This window comes from Mustela nivalis, assembly GCF_964662115.1.
Source record: "Mustela nivalis genome assembly, chromosome: 6".
NCBI classification, from domain to species: Eukaryota; Metazoa; Chordata; class Mammalia; order Carnivora; family Mustelidae; genus Mustela; species Mustela nivalis.
Window position 1 is genome coordinate 116,164,858 of NC_139025.1, and position 20,571 is coordinate 116,185,428.

General features: G+C 55.7%; 1 protein-coding gene across 6 annotated transcripts; it reads left to right on the forward strand.

Annotated features, from left to right (window-relative positions):
- Positions 1 to 11,248: 11,248 nt before the first annotated feature.
- ISLR2 (immunoglobulin superfamily containing leucine rich repeat 2) lies at positions 11,249 to 19,690 on the forward strand. Of its 6 annotated transcripts, none has more exons than XM_082734212.1 (3): positions 11,249 to 11,397; positions 14,419 to 14,529; positions 15,889 to 19,690. In XM_082734212.1, exon 3 carries the CDS (start codon positions 15,910 to 15,912, stop codon positions 18,154 to 18,156), a length of 2,247 nt encoding a protein of 748 aa, XP_082590338.1. In that variant the 5' UTR covers positions 11,249 to 11,397; positions 14,419 to 14,529; positions 15,889 to 15,909; the 3' UTR covers positions 18,157 to 19,690. The 6 variants fall into 6 exon arrangements, with proteins under 6 accessions (XP_082590338.1, XP_082590334.1, XP_082590335.1 ...); XM_082734208.1 differs by lacking the exon at positions 11,249 to 11,397 and adding an exon at positions 11,748 to 11,824; XM_082734209.1 differs by lacking the exon at positions 11,249 to 11,397 and adding an exon at positions 12,334 to 12,621.
- Positions 19,691 to 20,571: the final 881 nt, after the last annotated feature.

Sequence of the window (20,571 nt, forward strand, 5' to 3'; positions counted from 1 at the left end):
CTAGGATTCGCGTTCTAAGCAAGTGCTGGCCCAGAAGCTCCTATGGGAGCAGGTTGGTGGGGCCATAGCCTGGCTGTGGTGACCATCTTGGCACCTGCAAGGTAGCACCTGGGCCACTGCTCAGATCCTCAGCCTTCAACCTTGCCCTGACCTGGGCAGCACCCACTGGCTTTCAGCCCTTACCGTGCTTGCTACCTGCAGAGTTCTTGACCACAAGTTTTATAACAAAGGGCTGTTCTGCCCTCTCTCCATTTACACAGTCTCTAATAAAAGATGTGAATGTTCGAAGTCTGATGCTCCAATCCAGTACTGCTCAGCCCACCCCAGGAGCCACCAAGCAGCCTCTTGCCTGGGGAAGAGGGTACACTCCTGGACATAGGAGAGCTGCCCTTTGTCGCATCCTTTCAGGACTCAGCAGAGCTGAGAGCCCCTAGTTGTTCAGTGCTGAGAGCCTCACAGATGTGAATTCCCCCGTTCCAAAGGGGGAGACCCAGGGTGGGCCTGTCAAGGATCATCTCCCCAAAGGAGAGCCACATGGAGGGAAAGAAGCACTAGTTTCAAGAATCACCCCCTAGAGGGCGTCTGGAGCCAGAGAGGGATGTCCCTAAGAACCTCACCTCTGCCCCGTGCTGGGTAATCTTGCATCTCTGTGTGTGTCCCCAGAGTCAGAGACAGTAAAAACCCCCAGCAAGGGGGAGGGGAGCCCAGGACATTAGCCATGTGTAATTAACTGTAAATAATGTGCGGGTGTCCAGGGTGTCACCGATGGAATCCACGTTAGTATGCCTGGCGATTCCCATGGCACAGGCAGTGATGGGGAAGTGGCCCTCGCCTGGCCTGAGTGAGCACCCCAGTGATGTCGCTGGATTGGAGCCACCACCCCAACTCCACCTACATGCCGCAGATACCCAAATTCTTCGGGGGAGTTTTCGTCTCTAAGAGCCAAATCCAAATGTGTCCTCTGTGCCTCAGAATGCTATCTCAGATTCACCCATGTCAGCTAACCATGAACTTGCTGGGCTCAAAGTCAGGGAACTGAGTTTCAGTCCTCACAATACAGCCTCTGACTGGTCTGGTGTTCACTGATGCACAGGCTCTGACTCTGTCAAATGGGATCACATCGATCATTTTTCCCTCACAGGCTCTTGCATGAACCAAAGAAATAATGTGGAAATAGGTTTTTAATATGTGAAGAACCACACAAATATAGGATCTTATTTCACAAACAACCAAGATGACAATTTTATTTCTTCATAAGTTACAAGAAATTAATAGATCTTAGCTTTTGGCAAGAAATATACATGGGCTTGGCATCGGGGAATAAAAAGCAAGATCTGTAGCAGAGCAGACAATTGTGGGAGTCCAAGGAAGTCAGGGAAGAGAGCAGGGAAGTTGACTTTGGAGTGGCTGAGAAGTGGGTGGTTCTGTGTCCCCAATGCACCCAAATGGGGGCAGGGGGGCTTCAGCCTCTCTGTCACTAGAGAGCCTTCTAATGACAGCTCAGCTCAGCCCTGGCCAGCCCTGCTTGCTCTAGTGCCTTCTTCTGAGGCCCAAGGACTCACATCCCCAGGAACGTTGGTCAGAAATCTGCGTTAACTCCAACCTTGCTCTTCCTTCTACCTGTACAACACCCAGCTGCTACCTGGCACCCCTCCCCCATCCTTCCTTCTCCTCCAGTCCCCATTTCATCCTTATTCCTACCCATACTCGCCCTGACCGTTAGTCCCAACCCAGACAATTCTCCCTCTCTCAGGGTTTACCCTGCACCTTACAGCTCCCAGCAGGCCCAACCCCTGATCCTGGATCCTCTGACTTCAGGTTTATGCCCACCCCACACCGCATGTGTCCCCAGCCCTTGTGCCTATCCCCCTCCACCCCCCAGGGAAGGGAGCCACGCTGGAGCTGCTCTCAGACTCGGCCAGCAGGGGGCGCTGCAGCCCCGCATGGCCGGGCTTTACGGCGGCTGCTCCGCTTAGATGAGGTGTGGAGGAGCGTGAGGTTTAGGCTCCCATAGCGCTCCATCTTTTCCCGAGAACCACGCACGCTGCGGGTGGTATGGGAAGTAGCCTCAGGTAGATGGTGCGTGGAGAAGCAGTTCAAAAACATTAACCCTGTTTTGTTTATTTTAACATCTATCAGAAAAAAATATAGCCAGCTTATCAAAACGGTGATCTCTGGAATATAGTTGCTCAGAATGAGGCTAAAGTGAAATTATTTAAAGGTCTAATTTAAGGATAAATATTAGGGGACGCCTGGGTGGCTCAGTGGTTAAAGCCTCTGCCTTCAGCTCAGGTGATGATCCCAGGATCCTGGCATCGAACCCCGCATCGGGCTGGGAGGTGAGCCTGCTTTCCCCCTCACTCGGCACCCCCTCCCCGCCCTCTGACTGCCTCTCTGCCTGCTTGTGATCTCTGTCAAATAAATAAATAAAATCTAACAAAAAAAAAAAAAAAGGAAAGAAAGAAAGAAAAGAAAAGAAAATTAGGTAACCACAAGCTGAGGAGGGTCACAGGTATAGCAAAACTTGTGGCTTCATGTGGGGAAATCCTGGGTTACCTACAAGTGCAATTAGGATGAGGCTTGGAGCTAAGGTCAGGGCCCAGGTTAGAACTAAGGTAAGGATGGGGTGGGGTTAGAGGTTGGGGTAAAGGGTGCCTGGGTGGCTCAATTGGTTAAGGGACTGCCTTCAGCTCAGGTTGTGACCCTGGAATCCTGGAATGGAGCCCCGCTTCGGGCTCCCTGCTTGGTGGAGTCTGCTTCTCCCTCTGATCCTATTCCCCTCATGCTTGCTATCTCTCAAATAAATAAATTAAATCTTTTAAAAAAAGAAAAAAGAAGAAGAAGCTGGAGTAAAGCTTCAGGTTAGGATTTGGGGGTATATCAAATTTAGGGGCACATTTGGTGTGTGCAACGGAGTTAAGAATCAAAAGGAATAGAATTAGAGTCACTCTGGAGGCTCCCTATGTCACTTTGGCAGCTGAAGAGTTCATGAAACTCTCATATGGCACCCTAAGTGTGGCCTGCCTCCCTCCCCAGCATCCTCTTCTAAAAGCAGGGCTGCCTTGGTGGCTCACTCGGTTAAGCGACTGCCTTCAGCTCAGGTCATATATAATCCCAGGGTCTCAGGATCGAGCCCTATGTCAGAGCCCCACCTCGGACCACCACGTCCTAGCCCCATGTCTGGCTCCCTGCTCAGCAAGGGAGTAGGCTTCTCCCTCTCTCTGCCCCGCCCCCATTCATGCTCTGTCTCTCAAATAAATAAATAAAATCTTTTTTAAAATTAAAATAAAATAAAAGCACACCGCAGGGGTTCCTCTTGAGTTCACTGAACCCCTGGGTGAAGAGGCACAACCGTAGTCCAATCCGGGAGCCAGAGCCTCTAGCCGGGAGCTGATACTGCCCCCAGCGGACACAATTGGAAGGTAACCGTGTGTTCCCAATGCTTTCTCAGCGCTGGTAACCTCCTGCAGTCTCGCCAGCAACCCCCTGCAGTCATCGCCTCTTTCTGCAGATGAACACAAGGTGGGGGTGGGGGGCTGGGGGGCGGGAAGGTCACGCACCTTGCTCAAGGTCATTAAACTTGTACGTGCCGAGTTGGGGTCGGCCCAGCGGGGCGCCTGTGTCTAGACTGGAGCCATCTGTGGCCCACAGCTGCCTGGTGCATTGCCTCTTTGAGGGGGGTGGGTGGAGGGGGGGGGGGAGAAGGAGAGGAGCGGGGGCGGTTCTCTGCCCTCTCCTTCCCGCGCCCTCCTGGTCTGTTGGTCTGACAAGATGTGAAATTCAACCTTTAGAAAGCCAACATCCCAACATTCTGGTTCCAGCACTTGAATATCTACTACTTCTATTTTTTTTTTTTTAGAGCAGTGCTTCTCAAACCTTTTTATTTTTATTACCCGCATAAGGAACCTCTTTAGACATATTTTTTACCTAGGTACGCACCCTCCCAGTGAAATTTTAATACTACAGTTTCCCTATAGAGTCCTTAGGATTCTCTACATACAAAATCAGGTCATCTGCAAATAAAGATCATTCTACTTTTTCCTTACACGCATGTACCGTTTATTTGTTTATATACCGTGGTCCTTTGGAGGGTCAGGAACCATTAACATATCTAAGGTTGTTAGTGGGAGCTCCTCTGTGGGGTAATATTTCCTCTGCTGAGAATGCATGATTTAGGGTAAGGCCCCAGCCCCAGTTACAATGGGGAAGTGTCCTTGGGGGGGGCGGGGATTAACCCCACCTTGTGGCTCAGTTCCTAGGTGGGAATGAGGTGGGAAGGAGCTGCAGGAAACCAGTAGGGAACACAGCAGGGATCTGTAAGGACATACTTCCCTGGAGTAGCTCTGGCACTGGATAAGCCTGAGGCTTGGGTGAAATGAGGGCAGGCCCATCATTTAGTTTTGTATCCAAATCCAGATGTCAGCTCCGACCTTTCAGACTTGAATAAAGCCAATGCCGGTAGTGATTCTTTTGAGAGAAGGTCTAGAATTTCAACTGAGACACCCCTTCTCAAAATAAAACAAAAAACGCAAAACAACAACAACAACAACAAAACAAAGTTTGACGTCTCTACCCACATTTACGAAACACATTTGCTGACAAGTGGAGGGTGAATTCCTTCATTCTTGGCTCAGGGAACTTCCTTAAACTCAGCCCTGAGGAATTCTTTAAAGACCAGCTGCCTGGACTGTACTAAAGACAGTTTATAAATATAAATATCGCAAACTTGATAGCCAAGCTGATCACACAAGCTAGCTTGCTAACCTCAGAAATTTTCCACGAAGCTAGGCAGCCCAACAAGCATGAGAGGACGTAACCGTGAAATCCCATGTCACCTGTCTGAGCATCTGAAACTGTTGACCAGATTGAGTACAGAGGGCCCGGGGATAGAATTTTCTCGAAAGACTCTCTTCTGGAGCTCTATAGCCATATGGTCCAGGCCGACACCAGAGCAGACTGATTCTATAGTCAATCAGATCACCCAAGGAAGAGGCAGAGGGCGGGGAGGCTGGGCCAGAGGTGGAGTCCTGGTTGAGTCCATTTGGGAGCTGGGAAGGGTGCCAGGTGGTTAGGACACAGGTTTTGGAGAGACCTGGTTCAGAATCCTATGTGTGACCTTGGACAAGCTACTTAGCCTCTGGGGTCTCATAGGCAAACTGGAAGTGATAATACATACTTCGGAAATGATGAGGACTAATGAGATAATATACATAAAGCCCTAAACTTTGTGAGTTGTCACCGCTGAATGAAAAAGAAGTCTATACCTCCAGTACCCTAGAGAAGACCCTGTGCCGAGCCCCAGAAAGTCCTGTGGGCTTCCTCCTGTCATTGCCCTCCCCTTCTCCCTTCCTCCTCCTCTCCCCTCTCTCTTTTTCCTCCCTCCCTTCCTCCCTCCCTCCCCCCTCCTCCCTTCTCCTGCCCTCCCTGCTCCCCTCTCCTTCACTTCCCCCCTTTTCTCCCTTTCTCCCTCTCCTAATTCCAACCCATTGAAGATCTGAGAGACCCCGTCCCCAACTACTTCTCTCAGTACTTCTGTCCCCACCTCTCCAAACCTCCTCTACCCTTGGGATACAGATCGACAACAATGATGACCATGACAATGGGGTCACCGGCAGGCTGGCGTCTGGAGGGATTTACTGCCTGCCCTTCCCTCCTCAGCCCCCACCTGGTCACCAGACATAGCCGGCTGCAGGAAGATCACTTTTTGCTGCACCAGCAGAGACGTGGGTCAGACAGAAGAGGTCCTGGGAGAAGCAAATAAATACATCAAGTTTCCAGCTGGGGCTGGAGATAAGGGCTCAGGGAGATGAGGCTGAGGCTTCACTGACTCCAGGGAAAACCTATTTGGGGCACTTCAAAGAGGACTCTGCTAGGAACTAACGGAGGGGACTGTCCCTCCTGGGAGGTCGCTGCTCTGGAAAGATGATGCTTCCTCCTTTTAGATTGGTAGGGACAGGCCTGGGAGCAAGAATGTGACAGATCTAAGCTCCTGTCCCAGCTGAGACAGGAAGGTGGAGAGGTATGTCTAGACCCATGGCACAGGAAGGGAAACTGAGGCCAGGAAGGGAAAGAGACTTTCCCAAAGCCTCACAGATAGTCAGTGGAAAAGCAGGGTCAGCCCCCTGTTCCCTGGTTTCCTGCTCTGGACCCCCTTACACTGAATTGTACCTGGCTGTCCCCAAGACATGGCCATTAGAACTGGCCTCGCCTGGGTGCAAGCCCCACCTGAGGGAGGGATGTCCTTCCTCCTAATCTCTGCCCCAGCCAGCTGCCTGCCAGGAGGTGCTGTCCCTCTCTGGGACATGCTGTCAGTAATCGGGACATGCTCTAGTCAAGGGCACAGTCTCAGGCTTTCCCAGACACGGTAGGGCTCTGCTTTGGGTGCCCAGGAGCCTTGGAGCGGGGTATAGGAGACCTGCATGGGGGCATATTTCCCACCCAAAAACAGCCATCAGAGAGGCCACCTCTGCCTCAGAGGTCCAAGGGCCTCCTAAGCAGCCTCCTAACCTCCTCTCTCTGAGGATACCTGAACCTGCTGGGTCCGGGAGGGCAGAGACAGAATCCGCCTGGTTCCCAGCTGTCCCACTGCCAAGCAGAGCGCCGGGCAACATGGGGGAGGCTGGATTCTGGCCGGTGGGATGAAGGACATAGCAGGCCCATTTCTGCACGTCCTTCCCTTGGCTTCTATGGGCTTGGCTTCTGACAGCTCACATCTGTGGCTTTCTTCCTAGGCCTGCCCTTAGGCTACTGGAGCTGACTCCCCACAGGCACAGAGAGGAGGAAGTGCCTGGAAGTTTCCATCCCTGGAGGCAGCCCCTAGCCAATGTCTGACTGCTGTGCATCTCTCTGAGGTGTGATTTATGCCTAGAACTCCCTGGGATCAGGCCTCTGAGGCGGAGACTTCCTGAAATCACACACTGGCTTGGCTTCTTCCCCTTCATCTCCCACTTCCCTTCTCGAGCCCTGCCAGTCTATGCTAAGAAATTTCCTCAATCATGGCTTGTGCATGAATCCCCTTTGCAGCTCTGCTTCTAGGAAACTCTTTCCAGAAACAAAGGAAGAGCCTGTTACCAGTGAGAGACTAAAGATACCCAGGAGGAAATTTAATGTATTCTGTGCTATCAAGTGCCCCATCCATGCTAGTCTGACTTTGGTGGGGACCATAGAGGAGAAGGCTCTGGGTGACACTCCAGAAGCTTTCAGCCTGGAGGGTGAAGGAAGAGGAGCCCCCACTCCCTGGACCTTGCCCTTGTGGTCTCTGATGGGTGCTCAGGAGGGGGTCTCAAAATAGGTGTTTACTATGACCTCTCTCCACTGATGGCCTCAGGCGATGGAGAACTGAGGGCCACAGAGCAGAGTGGAGTGGCCAGAACTGAAGAAGAGTCCTGGTCTTGCTTCTACATGCACCCACTGGTCAGGGAGCCCCTGGCAACCTTGGCATTTCTTCCTGGGCCTACACACCAGGCTTCTGAATTATTCAGTGATCAGATTTAATTTCTAATGATCACACACACACACACACACACACACACACACACGCACACACACACAGGCCCTGAACCCTACAATGTGAAGGGCCTTCAAGCTGTAATTTGTAGCAAGAGGACTCTCCCTGCCCTCAGAACAATGTGTAGCTGTTTGGGGAGGGGGCAGTTAGCTCCTGGCCCAGGTGCAGAAAAGATGAGGCAGGTGCAGTACCACAGGAGGGAAAACAAAGAAATTGTCCAGTGACATGAGGAAGAAGGCAAGCAGTGGTTCCCAGACCTTCCAAAGACCTCCTCCTGCAGGAAGCCAGGGTCTCAGAACTCAGCAGCACTGGAAGGGCCTCTGAGCTCACCCAGCCCACCCTCCTACGTTTACAAGCATGGAGACCTAGCAGGAGAGAGGACAGGAGTCACGTAAGGTCATACAAGGAGTCTGTGGAAGATTTACACTGCCTCCACATTCTTCAGAAGACCTGGGGACAATTCTTCCTCCTGTCTTCCACCTCAACAGCAAAGGCCTGTCTTCCCTGCCATGGGACTGGGCAACGTACTCAGGATATGAAGTCATGTAGGAACATCTCTGAGTTCATAAACGTCTCCTGTTCATAAATATCCAACTGAAGACTCAAGCTTCCACGGCTCCCAAAATAGCTTTGGATCCCAGCACAGGCATTTCCAAGAACAAATTTTTATCATTTTAAGAATTCTGTGAAAGCAGAGAATTCTCTAGCTTTATGGATCCTTACCCCAGAGAGCTCCCTATATCCTGGTCATACACTGTGCCCTGATCCTAGCCACAGACATTGGACGTAGTAGACTGGTCTGATCTCCAGATAAGGTGTCTCTTGCGATTTACTGTCTAACATGGTGCCCAATATGGTTGATTACAGTTATGGTCAGTTTCATTTCAATTCATTTTGACACAATAGTAGATTACTCTCTCATGCCACCCCTCCCCCCAGCACTTTTCTTTAAAGGGGATTTCTTGCCTGTAGATAATCTTGGGATTGACTCTTCAACATACATTTCAGGGCTAGATGATTACTCTCAGCCAATCAATTCAATCCCCTTGACCACTGATTGGCTCAGAGATGAGAAGTCCTAAGCCAATAGGTGTCCATAAGGCCTAAGGAGAGGTTATGGCTTCTAGAAAGGGAATCCAGTCTCTCTGTTCCACTACGAGTCTTTTACCACCAAACATGTCACCCCAGCTGCTGCTGAAGCCTTCCAGTGCATCAAGGGACACAAGTCTCAGGCAGAAGCCCCATTAGGGGTGGCAGAGGAAAGAGAGTCTGGGCCTGCTGATGTCACTGGGCCACTGAACCAACTAGACCTGAAGCCAGCTCTGCTTCCTCCCTGCAAGATGATACCCACAGAGTTTAAAACACTTCATGATGGGAAGTTTGTTATCTGCAGATTGAAACCCTTCTTCACCCACTGCACCCTACTAAGGAGGGGCTGGTGGCCCCACTCCCCACTCTGGGGAGATCCAGTCTTGCCTGGGCCAGGCAGAACAGCTAAGCATGTTGCCCCTCGCCCATGGGAGTGTTGCCTCTTTGAGGCAGGGGTTCCCCATCTCCAGCAAGACAAGCACAGACCCAGATAATTACATGAAATGCCACTGGAAGAGCTGTCGTTAATTTTGATGGCAATAAAGGGCCTTGCCAGCACGTTAAGCTAATTTCCTGAAAGCACTAGGAGGAAGGTTGTGGACTGGATCCCAGATTATTAATAATGTCGAGCTTCATTTGAACCGTTTAGGAAATTCTTCCCAGTTGCCTCCAGCAAACTGCCACCGGTTGCTACTTCCCTCTGAAATCCACAGCCTTCCCAAATGCAAATGTGGATTTTTTGTTGTTGTCGGTTTCCCCTGGAAAATAATTAAAGTCACAGTGCCCAATAAATACTTAAACAGATTGTGGTTTTAATTAAAAACCTTCCACCAGGGCTGCAGCTGCAGGTCTCTCTTTCCAAAAAGGCACACTGGTGACAGCTACAAGCGTGAGAATCTGAGTTTCAGTATTCTGATTGTTGCCTATGCCATGGAGGGTGGGGCAGGGAGGGAATAAGGAGAGGCATGTGGGGGCAGGGCCAAGGTCCTTCTCCCTGTGGGGGAGGCAGGACACAAGGAACCTCTCATCATATCTGTACCCAATTCTGGAAGGTAATAATAATGGCTAATTCTGGTTGTTGTTAAAAAAATAATAATTCCTTCCCGAGCACTAAGTGCCAAGTACTGGGTGCTTTGCGTGCATTGACTCACTGAATCCTCACAGCAACCTGATAAAATAGATACTCCTATTTATGATCTTTTTCTCCCTGAGGCACAGAGAGGCTATGTAACTTGGCAAAGGTCACACAGCTAGTACCTGGTGGAGTCTGATGCTAAAACCCTTCCTCCTAAACACTCCATTGAGTGTGTACGAGGGGAGGGAGAGATGGACGGGTTGGGGTGGGGGTACTATCCTAAACTGGCACTGGCTTCCTGGAAGGGTGAGCTTTCTGCTGGAAATTAGAAAAGAAAGCAGCTTCTTAGGGAGAGAGGTGGGAACACTATAAAGGTGTGTTGGGAGGCTGGGGGACAAAGTGCAGAGCTGCAAGGTGGGAGCCGTGAGTGTTACAGAGATCTTGTGGGAGTGCAGCTGTGGGATGGATCTCCTGAGCCTGCTGCCAAGCATTGAGAATTTGATGCCCATCTAATGACTTTCCGAGGCCCTTCCCACATCCCTGAAATCATCCACGTGCCAGTCGCCAACTGAATCGTTCGCACAATGTTGTATGTCAGGAACTTTTCATTAAGCATCTATGACTTCCGATTTCACAGGGTTTTTTTTCCCCCATCTTAGAGCCAACAGATTTTCTTTTTCAAGATTTCGACATTTTAGGTTCCTGACAAAATCAGAAGACTTAAGGGCTGTGTTCTAGAACCCTCCTACAGGTCTCAAAGAGAAAGGGCTCACCCCGCCCGGGATGTGTGGGTGGGTCGGTTGTTGGTGAGGGAGGCACACAGGAAGGTTTCCTCCCAGGAGGGTCTATTCGTTCAGCCGGCATTCTGAGTGTGTCTATTGTGCCCTGGGTGCAGGGAACACAACGGGGTGAGAAGCGGGGGCTGTGGCGGTGTTGGGCAGAGGAGAGGAATTTGCAGATTCCTGAGACGCAGACTGGGTGGGCGTGAGAAGGAAAGGTTCTGTGCCTTGGGTAAGGGGCCCCCAGCCAGTTGGACCTCGGACAGGGACAGCGCAGGGCTTTGGGCAGCGCTCCAGCCTCCGGCTACCATTGCCCCAGCCTCAGCGCCCGACAAGCGGTGTCCAGCAGGGGGCGCTCACGAACCGGGCCTTGGACCGAAACCTTGAGTCCACTACACAGCTGCGGGAACGACTGTGAGGGTCCACTGGGTTTCCACCCGCCCCACCCTCCAGACCGTTCGGGTCGGAGAAGTCGAAGTTAGAAGTCAGTCCGCAAAAATCTGCCCGGAGCCACAGCCCTCGGCTCCTGCGTCTGCCTAAGTTCTGGACCCCAGCCTGGTCAAAAAGCCTGAGTCCGGATTTCCCAGATTCCGATTCTGGGACACCCCCTCCTCCCTCCAACTCTGGCGGCTTAGAACCTTGAATCTCTTTTCTTCCCTCACCTACGTTCACGCACCTGATTAGGTGCCTGTTTCTTTAACGATCAAAGACGTGGGCGGCGGCGGGGGTGGTGTGTTCGCTCTCGGCTCCCCAGCCCCTCAGTAACTGTACCGTTATTAACATTATAGACATCAGACCTGCTCCTGCGCGCCCTGGCGGCGCGGGGCGAAACGTGCCGTGCTCTCCCAGCTGAGCCCGGAGGCTGGTCCTGGAGTCGTGGCTCCCATCCCAGGCCTGGGCGGACTCTGCCAGGGCAGGCACTGGGCGCTCCGGGGTCGAAGGCGGGGGTAAGGGTTGTCTTCTCCACACCCCCCGGGGCCGGCTGGGGGAACAAAAGCGCTTGCTGAAGAGTGGGCGGGTGTCGCAGGGACCCCTGGGAGTCTGAGCTCTCTTCTGGGTGGCGACCACATCCTTGGCCGCCGTCCTGGCCCCGGGAGCCCTGTGTCCCTGCCGAATTCCCCAGGCTTCTGCATCCCCGGCAAGTGAGCCTAGAAAAAGGGGGTCTTACTTGGCCCGCGGGCCCGGGTGGTTCCCGGGACGCTGGGGGGGCGGGTCCCTGCGGGCCTGGGAAGCTCCCCGCAGAGAATGAGCGAGCCCATTCTCCCTTCTACTCCCCAACCCTGTCTTCTAGTACATCAGCGCTTCCAAGTTGTCCCTCGCCCGCCTGCCTACCTTTCCGCCTCCCAGACGACGGCAAAAAGAACGAGAAAAAAGGTGAAAACTGGGTGGAGGGTCCACAAGCTGTGCGCCTCCCCGCCCGAGCCTCGGTCCCAGCCTCTCTGGTCGGCGCCCCTCCCCCGCGCCCAGGGAAGTCTCCGGGACCGACGACCCAGGACCTGACTGTCCATCCTTGCAACTGGTCCCTCACCTCCCAGACCCCTCTTCCAGGACCGAGACTCGCGGAAACGCCCCCCACCCAGCGTTCTCATTACGCACTCCCCCCCCGCACTCCCCCCCCCCCCCGCCCTTGCTCCGCGGACAAAGAGGCTATACGAGACCCGCCGACCGCGCCACTCCCTGGCCCAGCCTCAGGGACTCATTCGCAGCCTAGGGGGCTGCTTGCGCTGTCCCACTGCAGAGTCGAGGTGCGCTCAGCGTTCCACCCTCCTTGAAGACACCATCCCTCTCAGGGCGTCCCTGTGCCCCCTCCCCCAGTTCGTCTGTGGGGACCACAGGCCCAGGCAGGTGGAGTGAAGTTCTGGGTTCTCAATTCTGGTCGGAAGGAAAGAAAGGTGCTGGTCCCAGCCCGCTGGGCCGCCTGCAGCGACCGCAGGAGTAGGAGAGAGGGAGGGATGCAGAGCGTGCGAGCGCAGGTCGGTTCATATTTAATTTACAAAAGATCCTCGGAATGAGTCGAATAGTCTCTTCAGCTGCAGCGCTCCCCGTCCGTCTCTCTTCCCCCACTTCTCCAGCTCATTAAAATGCTCAACACTCAAATCGGAAGATTGATCTCCGCAGAGGCCCCAAACCCGGGCCATCGACCCACCGGCCAGAGAATCCCCCGGTCCCGGGTGAGGGCTTGGGGGCCGTGCGTGCCCCGAGAGAGCTCTATGTCTACGGGAAAGGACGGGGGAAGGGAGGAGGCTTTGGGGGAGGGTGTCTCCTGGAGCCAGTATCCCCTTCAGGATTCTGGCCGGCAACTCTGTCTCTGGGGCTGCAATGGGCAGTGAAGGAGAGTTTTAGCCAAATGCCTCGACATTCCTGTGCCTCCACCTCCTCCTCGCTTAAAGAAATGTCGGGGTTTCGCCAGAGACAGGGAGCGGGAGTCGGGAACAGCAAGTATTCGAATCTGCCGAGGCCGGCTGTTGTGTAAGGGTGTGAGACATGCTGGCGGTGGCGGGCCGCGGAGGCTCTGGGGGCTAAGTGTGTGGGGTTGACGGTGTGTTTGCTGGTGAGGCTGTGAAGGCGTTGGTGAGGGAGGGACAGTGAGAGAGATGCTCCGGCCTTAAGTTCCCAGCCCACACTGCTCTGGAGGAGCTGACGTTTTGTAACCATCCCTGTGCTGTTGTCTGCCGCAGCCTCGGGGCCCCATTTTCCCGGAGCTGGCAAGATCCGAGGGTGAGGCACTTGGGTGCGCCCAGGCCGTCCCACTGGGGAGGCGCACCCACCGCACCGGGGAACGCGCACAGGCGGCTCATTGGGCTATGGGCCTCAAGCGCTGGTTTAGCTACAAAACAAAAACAAAAGCAAAAAACAAAAAACGAGACTTAAAAGAGTATGGCTTAAGAGGCTGGCCAGGGCGGCGGTGGGCTGGGGTCCAGACGTTTCTTTCCCGGGCGCCTCGCGGGGTCGTGCGCTCGCCTCTCTTCGGGTTGGACTGGCGGGGGGCAGGGGAGACCATCTACCCAGATCCTAGCAAAAATAGCAGGGAGGGTGAGACGCTCTGCTAACACTATCAATTATGCATCGTGTTGAACGTGGCTTCGGGGAGGAGGCTGGTAGTGGGGAGGAGGGTGCGGGAAGGAAGGGTTCGCGGGAGCCGGCTGCGCACAGCGCAGCAGGTCCTACTTCAGGTCGGTCTGTGCCACAGCCGGCATTTGCAAAAAGAGTTTAAAGGCAAAGACACGCCCCCCCCCCTCAGTCGTGCGCTTTGCCTTCCCCCAAATTCCTCAAAGATGGTTTGTCTCACGTGCTGCGGGGCGTAAAAGCGGCTCTCTGTTCAATTAGCAGCGAAGCTCCCCGGCCCCCGCGGGACCCGCGCGTGAGGGTGAGTGAGCGTGAAAGTGTGTGCGTACACAGGAGGGAGAAAATGGTGAGTGTCCCGAGTGAAGGTGTGCCTTTGAAAATGTGTGTGAACGTCAGGAGGCCTCAACACATTGACTCGGTTATTATTACATGATGATGGATAATTCTACCGTGTGAAGGTCAACTGTGCGGACGGTGTGAAGGTCTGTGTGTGTCTGTATCAATGTGTTTGAACGTGGTGGGGGGAGGATGGCGATGTGATTAGGCATAGTGACAACGTCTACAGATGTGTAAATACGGAGGGACGTGGGGTATGGGTGTGCGTTGAACTGGGAAGAGCCCAGATGAGGGCGGTGAGTGTGGGGGGCGCCGCTTGAGCCCAACGTGTCTCAGCCTCGGGGAAAGCCTCTACGGCTTTAACAAATGTGGATGATGCGGGAGGTGGGAGAGGCTGTGCGCGTCCCTGCCGCGCCGGGAGCGCGCGCGGACTCTCTTCAGTCTGCAGCCAGCCAGACGTGGGGGGAACAGACGCGGAAGGAAAAGCTGAAGCGGGACCTAAGGGCTAGGGAGGTCTCCATACTTACCTGTCCCTTTCTCTGCCCCCTCCCCTGTCTTTTCCACAGCCAGCAACAGATGTGGAAAACGCCCTTGGGCAGTGTCCTGGCTCGGAGACCTCAAGTCTGGAGAAGGGGCTGCAGCCCGAGGGCAGTGCACGGAGAGTCAGCGAGCAGCGGGTAAGCCGCGGGACCGCCCCACAACCTCCACCTGGGTTACCATAACCCCTGGAGCTATGGGGGGGGGGGGGATACGGAGGGGTGGGGAGGGGCCCTCCCCCAGGAGCAAAGGCAGCGTGAGGGAACCCGGGTTCCCAAAGATGGGCTTGTGGGAGGGGCTCTGCCCAACCTGCTGGGAGTTCTAGGTGGGAGCAGGAAAGTCTCCCCGAAAGCGCGTTTGTGTGGCTGGGTATAAGGTTTTATGGGGCAGTGGGGGGGGGCGGGGTTGAGGTGTGCTAGCTTCGTGGAGCCATAGAAAAGGGACAGAATCCTGCACGATGACCTGTCCGTTGGGGACTCCTGTACCCTCTCTGGGAGCTGCCTGGGCTCCTCCGTGATGGGAGGGGGGATTCTTTGAATCTTTAGTGACATCCTCCTCAATGCTCCAGGTTCATGCAAGGGGAAGGACCTCCTTCCTCAGACAGAAGTTGACACAGCAACCTTGGTCCTCCCCTCGAGGGAGTTGCAGCCCAGGGCAGGCTGCTTCAGTATAGGGGGATGGGTGGCTAGGAGCCTACTGCCCCAGTCCCGCCTGCCTCACTCCCACCTCAAGTTCTCTATCCGCTGGGATTTCTGTCTCAGTGGAGGGCTTTTGTGCATGCGCAAGCGAACGCCTGTGCTGCCTGTGAGCGGGTGGGTTCGTGTGAGGACTTGTGTCCTTGTGTCTGTCAGCTCACACAATGAACAGGAAAGCACCGCGACGGAGAACCCTGTCCGGATGCTAGGTTCAGCTGAAAGAACAATGAGGTCTCCAGTGTGCTCATGTCTGGGTGTCGTTGTGTTTGTGTGCTAGAAAATGTGCTGTGAACCTCTAAACCCCTGCAGAAGTTGCAAGTTTGGTGGCGTGCCCAGGCTGTGTTTGTAGTGTTGTGTGAATGTATGGGCGCGTGTGCGAACGCGGTGAGTGGGACAAAGAGCTTGAGGAAAGACAACAGGCAACAGACAGAAATACTTTTTCTGTGTACCCTTGTCACGGGGTTAAACGAAGGCTTAGAAACATACCTGCGGGTCAGGGCAGAGCCCAGAGCAGACAGGGGAGCGGCTGAGTCTCTGGAGTGCCAGACTGAATGGGTAGGTGGGGGTGGGGGGTAGGGGTCGAGGCACAAGTCCGCTAGAAATGGAAGTCAGGTCCCGAGAGAGAGCATGCATTGAATCCTGAGACTATTATTGCGCCCCAACTCGTGTCCAAGAGAGACTCTTGGGCACAGAGAAGGTTCCTGGGGCCCCAGGGTCTGCCCCAGAGGGGCTTTTGCGGAGGCAGAGCTTAATAGAGAGAGGGAGGCTGGATCTCAAAAGTCATCTTCTCCCCTCTTTCTCCAGCTTCCATCCGCAGGATCCGCGATGGTGCCCTTGTGGGCTCTGTGGCTGGCCTGGGCTCTGCTAGGAGTGGCCGGAGCGTGCCCAGAGCCGTGCGCCTGCGTGGACAAATACGCGCACCAGTTCGCAGACTGCGCCTACAAGGAGTTGCATGAGGTGCCGGAAGGACTGCCGGCCAACGTGACCACGCTGAGTCTGTCGGCCAACAAGATCACCGTGCTGCGGCGCGGGGCCTTCGCCGACGTCACGCAAGTCACGTCGTTGTGGCTAGCGCACAATGAGGTGCGCACGGTGGAGCCCGGTTCCCTGGCAGTGCTGAGCCAGCTCAAGAACCTCGACCTAAGCCACAACCTCATATCCAGCTTCCCGTGGAGCGACCTTCGTAATCTGAGTGCGCTGCAGCTGCTTAAAATGAACCACAATCGTTTGGGCTCGCTGCCCCGGGATGCGCTCGGTGCGCTGCCCGACCTCCGCTCCCTGCGCATCAACAACAACCGGCTGCGTACCCTGGCTCCTGGCACCTTCGACGCGTTAAGCGCACTGTCCCATCTCCAACTCTATCACAACCCCTTCCACTGCGGTTGCAGCCTTGTGTGGCTGCAAGCCTGGGCCGCAAGCACCAGGGTCTCCTTACCAGAGCCCGACTCCATTGCGTGTGCCTCGCCTCCCGCGCTGCAGGGGGTGCCTGTGCACCGCCTTCCCGCCCTATCCTGTGTACCACCCAGCGTGCGTCTGAGTGCTGAGCCCCCGCCCGAGGCACCGGGCAGCCCCTTGCCCTCCGGCCTGGCGCTCATGCTACACTGCGTCGCTGAAGGACACCCCACACCCCGCCTGCAATGGCAACTTCAGATCCCGGGTGGCACCATAGTCTTAGAGCCTCCCGTCCTGAGCGGGGAGGACAACGCAGATGGGGCCGATGACAGGGAGGAGGAAGGAGATGGGGATGGGCCCACGCAGACGGAGGCCCCAACCCCGACTCCAGCACCCGCTTGGCCCGCGCCCCCAGCCAACCCACGTTTCCTGGCCCTCACAAACGGTTCCCTGTTGGTGCCCCTCCTGAGTGCCAAGGAAGCAGGCATCTACACCTGCCGAGCCCACAATGAGCTGGGGACCAACTCCACCTCACTACGCGTGGCAGTGGCGGCTGCCGGGCCCCCAAAGCACGCTCCTGGCGCCGGGGGAGACTCTGTAGGGCAGGCCCCTACTTCTGAACGCAAGTCCACAGCCAAAGGCCGGGGCAACAGCGTTCTACCCTCCAAACCCGAGGGCAAAATCAAAGGCCAAGGCCTAGCCCGGGTTAGCATCCTCGGGGAAACGGAGGCGGGGCCGGAGCAGGAGGAGGAGGAGGCAGGTGAGGGAGAGGAAGCAGAAGACCAGATCTCTGCGGATCCGGCGGAGGAGCAACGCTGTGGCCACGGGGACCCCTCGCGGTACGTGTCCAACCACGCATTCAACCAGAGCGCAGAGCTCAAGCAGCACGTCTTTGAGCTGGGCGTCATCGCGCTGGACGTGGCGGAGCGCGAGGCTCGGGTGCAGCTGACGCCGCTGGCGGCGCGCTGGGGATCTGGGCCTGGCGGGACTGGGGCAACCGGGCGGCCGGGGCGGCGGCCGCTGCGCCTGCTCTACCTGTGCCCAGCTGGGGGTGGCGCAGCAGTGCAGTGGTCGCGCGTGGAGGAGGGCGTCAACGCCTATTGGTTCCGCGGCCTGCGGCCTGGTACTAACTACTCAGTGTGTTTGGCGCTAGCCGGGGAGGCTTGCCACGTGCAAGTGGTGTTTGCCACTAAGAAGGAATTGCCCTCGCTGCTGGTTATCGTGGCGGTGAGCGTATTCCTCCTGGTGCTGGCCACCGTGCCCCTGCTGGGCGCCGCCTGCTGCCACCTTTTGGCCAAACACCCCGGTAAGCCCTATCGTCTTATACTGCGGCCACAGGCCCCAGACCCCATGGAGAAACGCATCGCCGCCGACTTCGACCCACGTGCCTCCTACCTCGAGTCCGAGAAAAGCTACCCGGCAGGCGGCGAGGCAGACGTCGTGGAGCCAGAAGAGGTTCCCGGGGAGGGCCTCGACGAAGACGCGGAGCAAGGGGACCCAGGTGGGGACCTGCAGAGGGAGGAGAGTCTGGCGGCCTGCTCTTTGGTGGAGTCCCAGTCCAAGGCCAACCAAGAGGAGTTCGAGGCGGGCTCTGAGTACAGTGATCGGCTGCCCCTGGGCGCCGAGGCAGTCAACATCGCCCAGGAAATTAATGGCAATTACAGGCAGACGGCAGGCTGAATCCCCAGCCCCACCGGCCTGCCCATTCCCATCCCCCACCTTGGGTGCCTGGGAGAAGAAGCCTAGGGCTGGCAGGATGTACGCCCACCACCCCACCCGCAACCTTCGCTTACTCCGCCCCTTTACCAGCCCCGACCTTCATTACTGGGGACTTCGAGAGGGGAGTGGGATGACTGCACCAGTTCCCAGCCACCCATTATCATCATTGTCTTTGAGGGCTCAATTCCCCTCCACGGCAAGCACAGTTACTCACTCTCCTCTCTCCCTATAATGCACCACCCGCTGACCGGGAAGCGGAATCCACGCCTCTCCATTCCCACCCTAATTGTTATCTGCGATATCTGCTCTGCAGCCTGCCCCACGGTAGGCTCTGGAACCAGAGGAAACAGAGGAGACCACGGAAATATCTGGTGGTAATGCCGTGGCGTGGGGTCAGCCAGGGATCCGTAGCAGATGTCTCTTGCGTGGAGTGCTGTAGGGTCCCACCTGAACCCCTACTCCAACATTTCTGGGGTGCACGTCCCAGAAGCCAGGAATCCGTGGCAACTCCCTAGTTTTAGTTTCAAAGTCCCCTTGCGGCTGGGAAACAAACCCTTCTGTCCCCCCACCCCCAATCCGCTTCTAATCAGCTGGAGCCAAGCCCGGAGCCTGGGGCGCCTTTCAGCTCCGCGCTCCGATTTTCATATTTTCGTAGGGGTTTTTTTGTTTGTTTGTTTGTTTGTTTGTTTTGTTTTGTTTTGTTTTCTCAAAGACAGCGACACTCCGGGTCCGGTGCTAACACCCCCTTCCCAGCCTCTAGGAAAATTGGATGTGTGTGAGGGGGTAGAGCAGGGAATCTGTTTTCTCTCTCCGGCTCTCCTAACTTAAAGCGCCGAGGAACGGCACTCCCTTTTAACGCAGAGAGCGTGGGCTTGGTCCTGGGTGAATTTCGTTGTGGGTGACTTGGGGTTTCCGGAGTTCAAGCACTCCACAGCTGGGGTTCCGCTGCTGCACGTGGCCCAGACCTCCGTTCGAGGTGCGCTGGGGGCAAAGGAAGCCAAGTGCGGTCTTCCCGGGCCGGGTTTCGTGCAAGGGCTTGCGCCCTGGTTCGCACAAAGCCTGCGCGTGACGGTGCCTCGGGATCCGGATGGAGAAAAGCCCCTGGGTCCTCGCGTCTTCCCGCCCTGCCCCTCCTTCCACGAGAACAGTATTTGCCTGGCGTGTAGTCCTAGACGAGCGTGCTCTGTAGAAGTCTGTATTCTGTAAAGTGTGATCGTGTAGTGTAGGGGGGCGGGCGGGCAGGCAGGTGGGCGGGGAGGGAGGGGGCGGGAGGGTGGACGCGGCGCGGCGACTGGGGCGGGGTCCTTTTTTTATTCTTGGAGGTGAACGTCGGGATGGTGATGGGGGGGGGGGGGCGGTGGATTCGGTCGTCGGGACCTGCCAGTCCTTCGCGAAGCGCAGCACAAGTGCGGCCCGGGGCGGAGTAGCTCCCCAAGCCCGGAGCCCGCGCCCTTTTCTAAAGGCGTCTGTATGTAAACAGTCAATAAAACAATCGATTTGATCTGGGCTTGGTGACTCTTTGTGGGGGGGGGGGGGGAGCAGAGGAAGGAAGCCTGGAGGATGCTGGAGGAAACCGCAGTAGGAGGGAGCCCCCAGGATCCTCCCATTGGGATCCTTTGTGTGAGTTCGTGTTGCTTGGACTGTCCTGTAATTTTGCCAGGTGTTTACACCCGGCACCCGCTCGTTCTTAGTGCCTCCAACTCCGAGCGGCAGGGGGCGAAACCACGTGGGCTTGAGGAGGTTGGAAATGAGTGTGAGAGGTTTCAGGGAGGGTGGGGGTGGTCCCCACAGACGGAACGACAGTTCAGGGGTGCGTGTGTGTGTGTGGGGGGGGTGCGCCTGAGTGTGTTGTGTAGCTGCCAAATACTCCTTGGGTTGACATAGTCGCTATGATGGGGTGTGGTGCAGTGTGTGTGTGTGTGTGTGTGTGTGTAGACTGCCTCATTTCTGTTTCAACTCCAGTCCCTCTGTTCTCTGAGAAGCCAGTGGGGGAATTCACAGGGCATGTGCGCATGCCCAAGCGTGTGCCTGTGGGTGTGTGTGTGTGTGTGTGTGTGTGTGTGTGTGTTTATGTTTGGAAGGTGCTTAGTGAATGATGGACAACTGACAAGGTCTGTGAGTCTCTTGGGGTGAGTGGAGGTGAGTAGAATCTGGTTGATTGAATCCTCCTAGAAGCGAGGCTTCTTGTGTTGAGGAGAACAGGAGAAAGAAATGGCAGGAGCCAGAGCGGGAGCTGTGGTCCTGACCAGCCTCTGGTGCTTGGGTTGGGCTGGCTGTGAGTTCCAGCTGAATCCCCCTGCAGAATAGGGAGTGGCCAGGAAGGGAAGTGTAAGAAAAGGCATAAAAATAGGGGAGCTGATCGAGATTTCGTCCCTA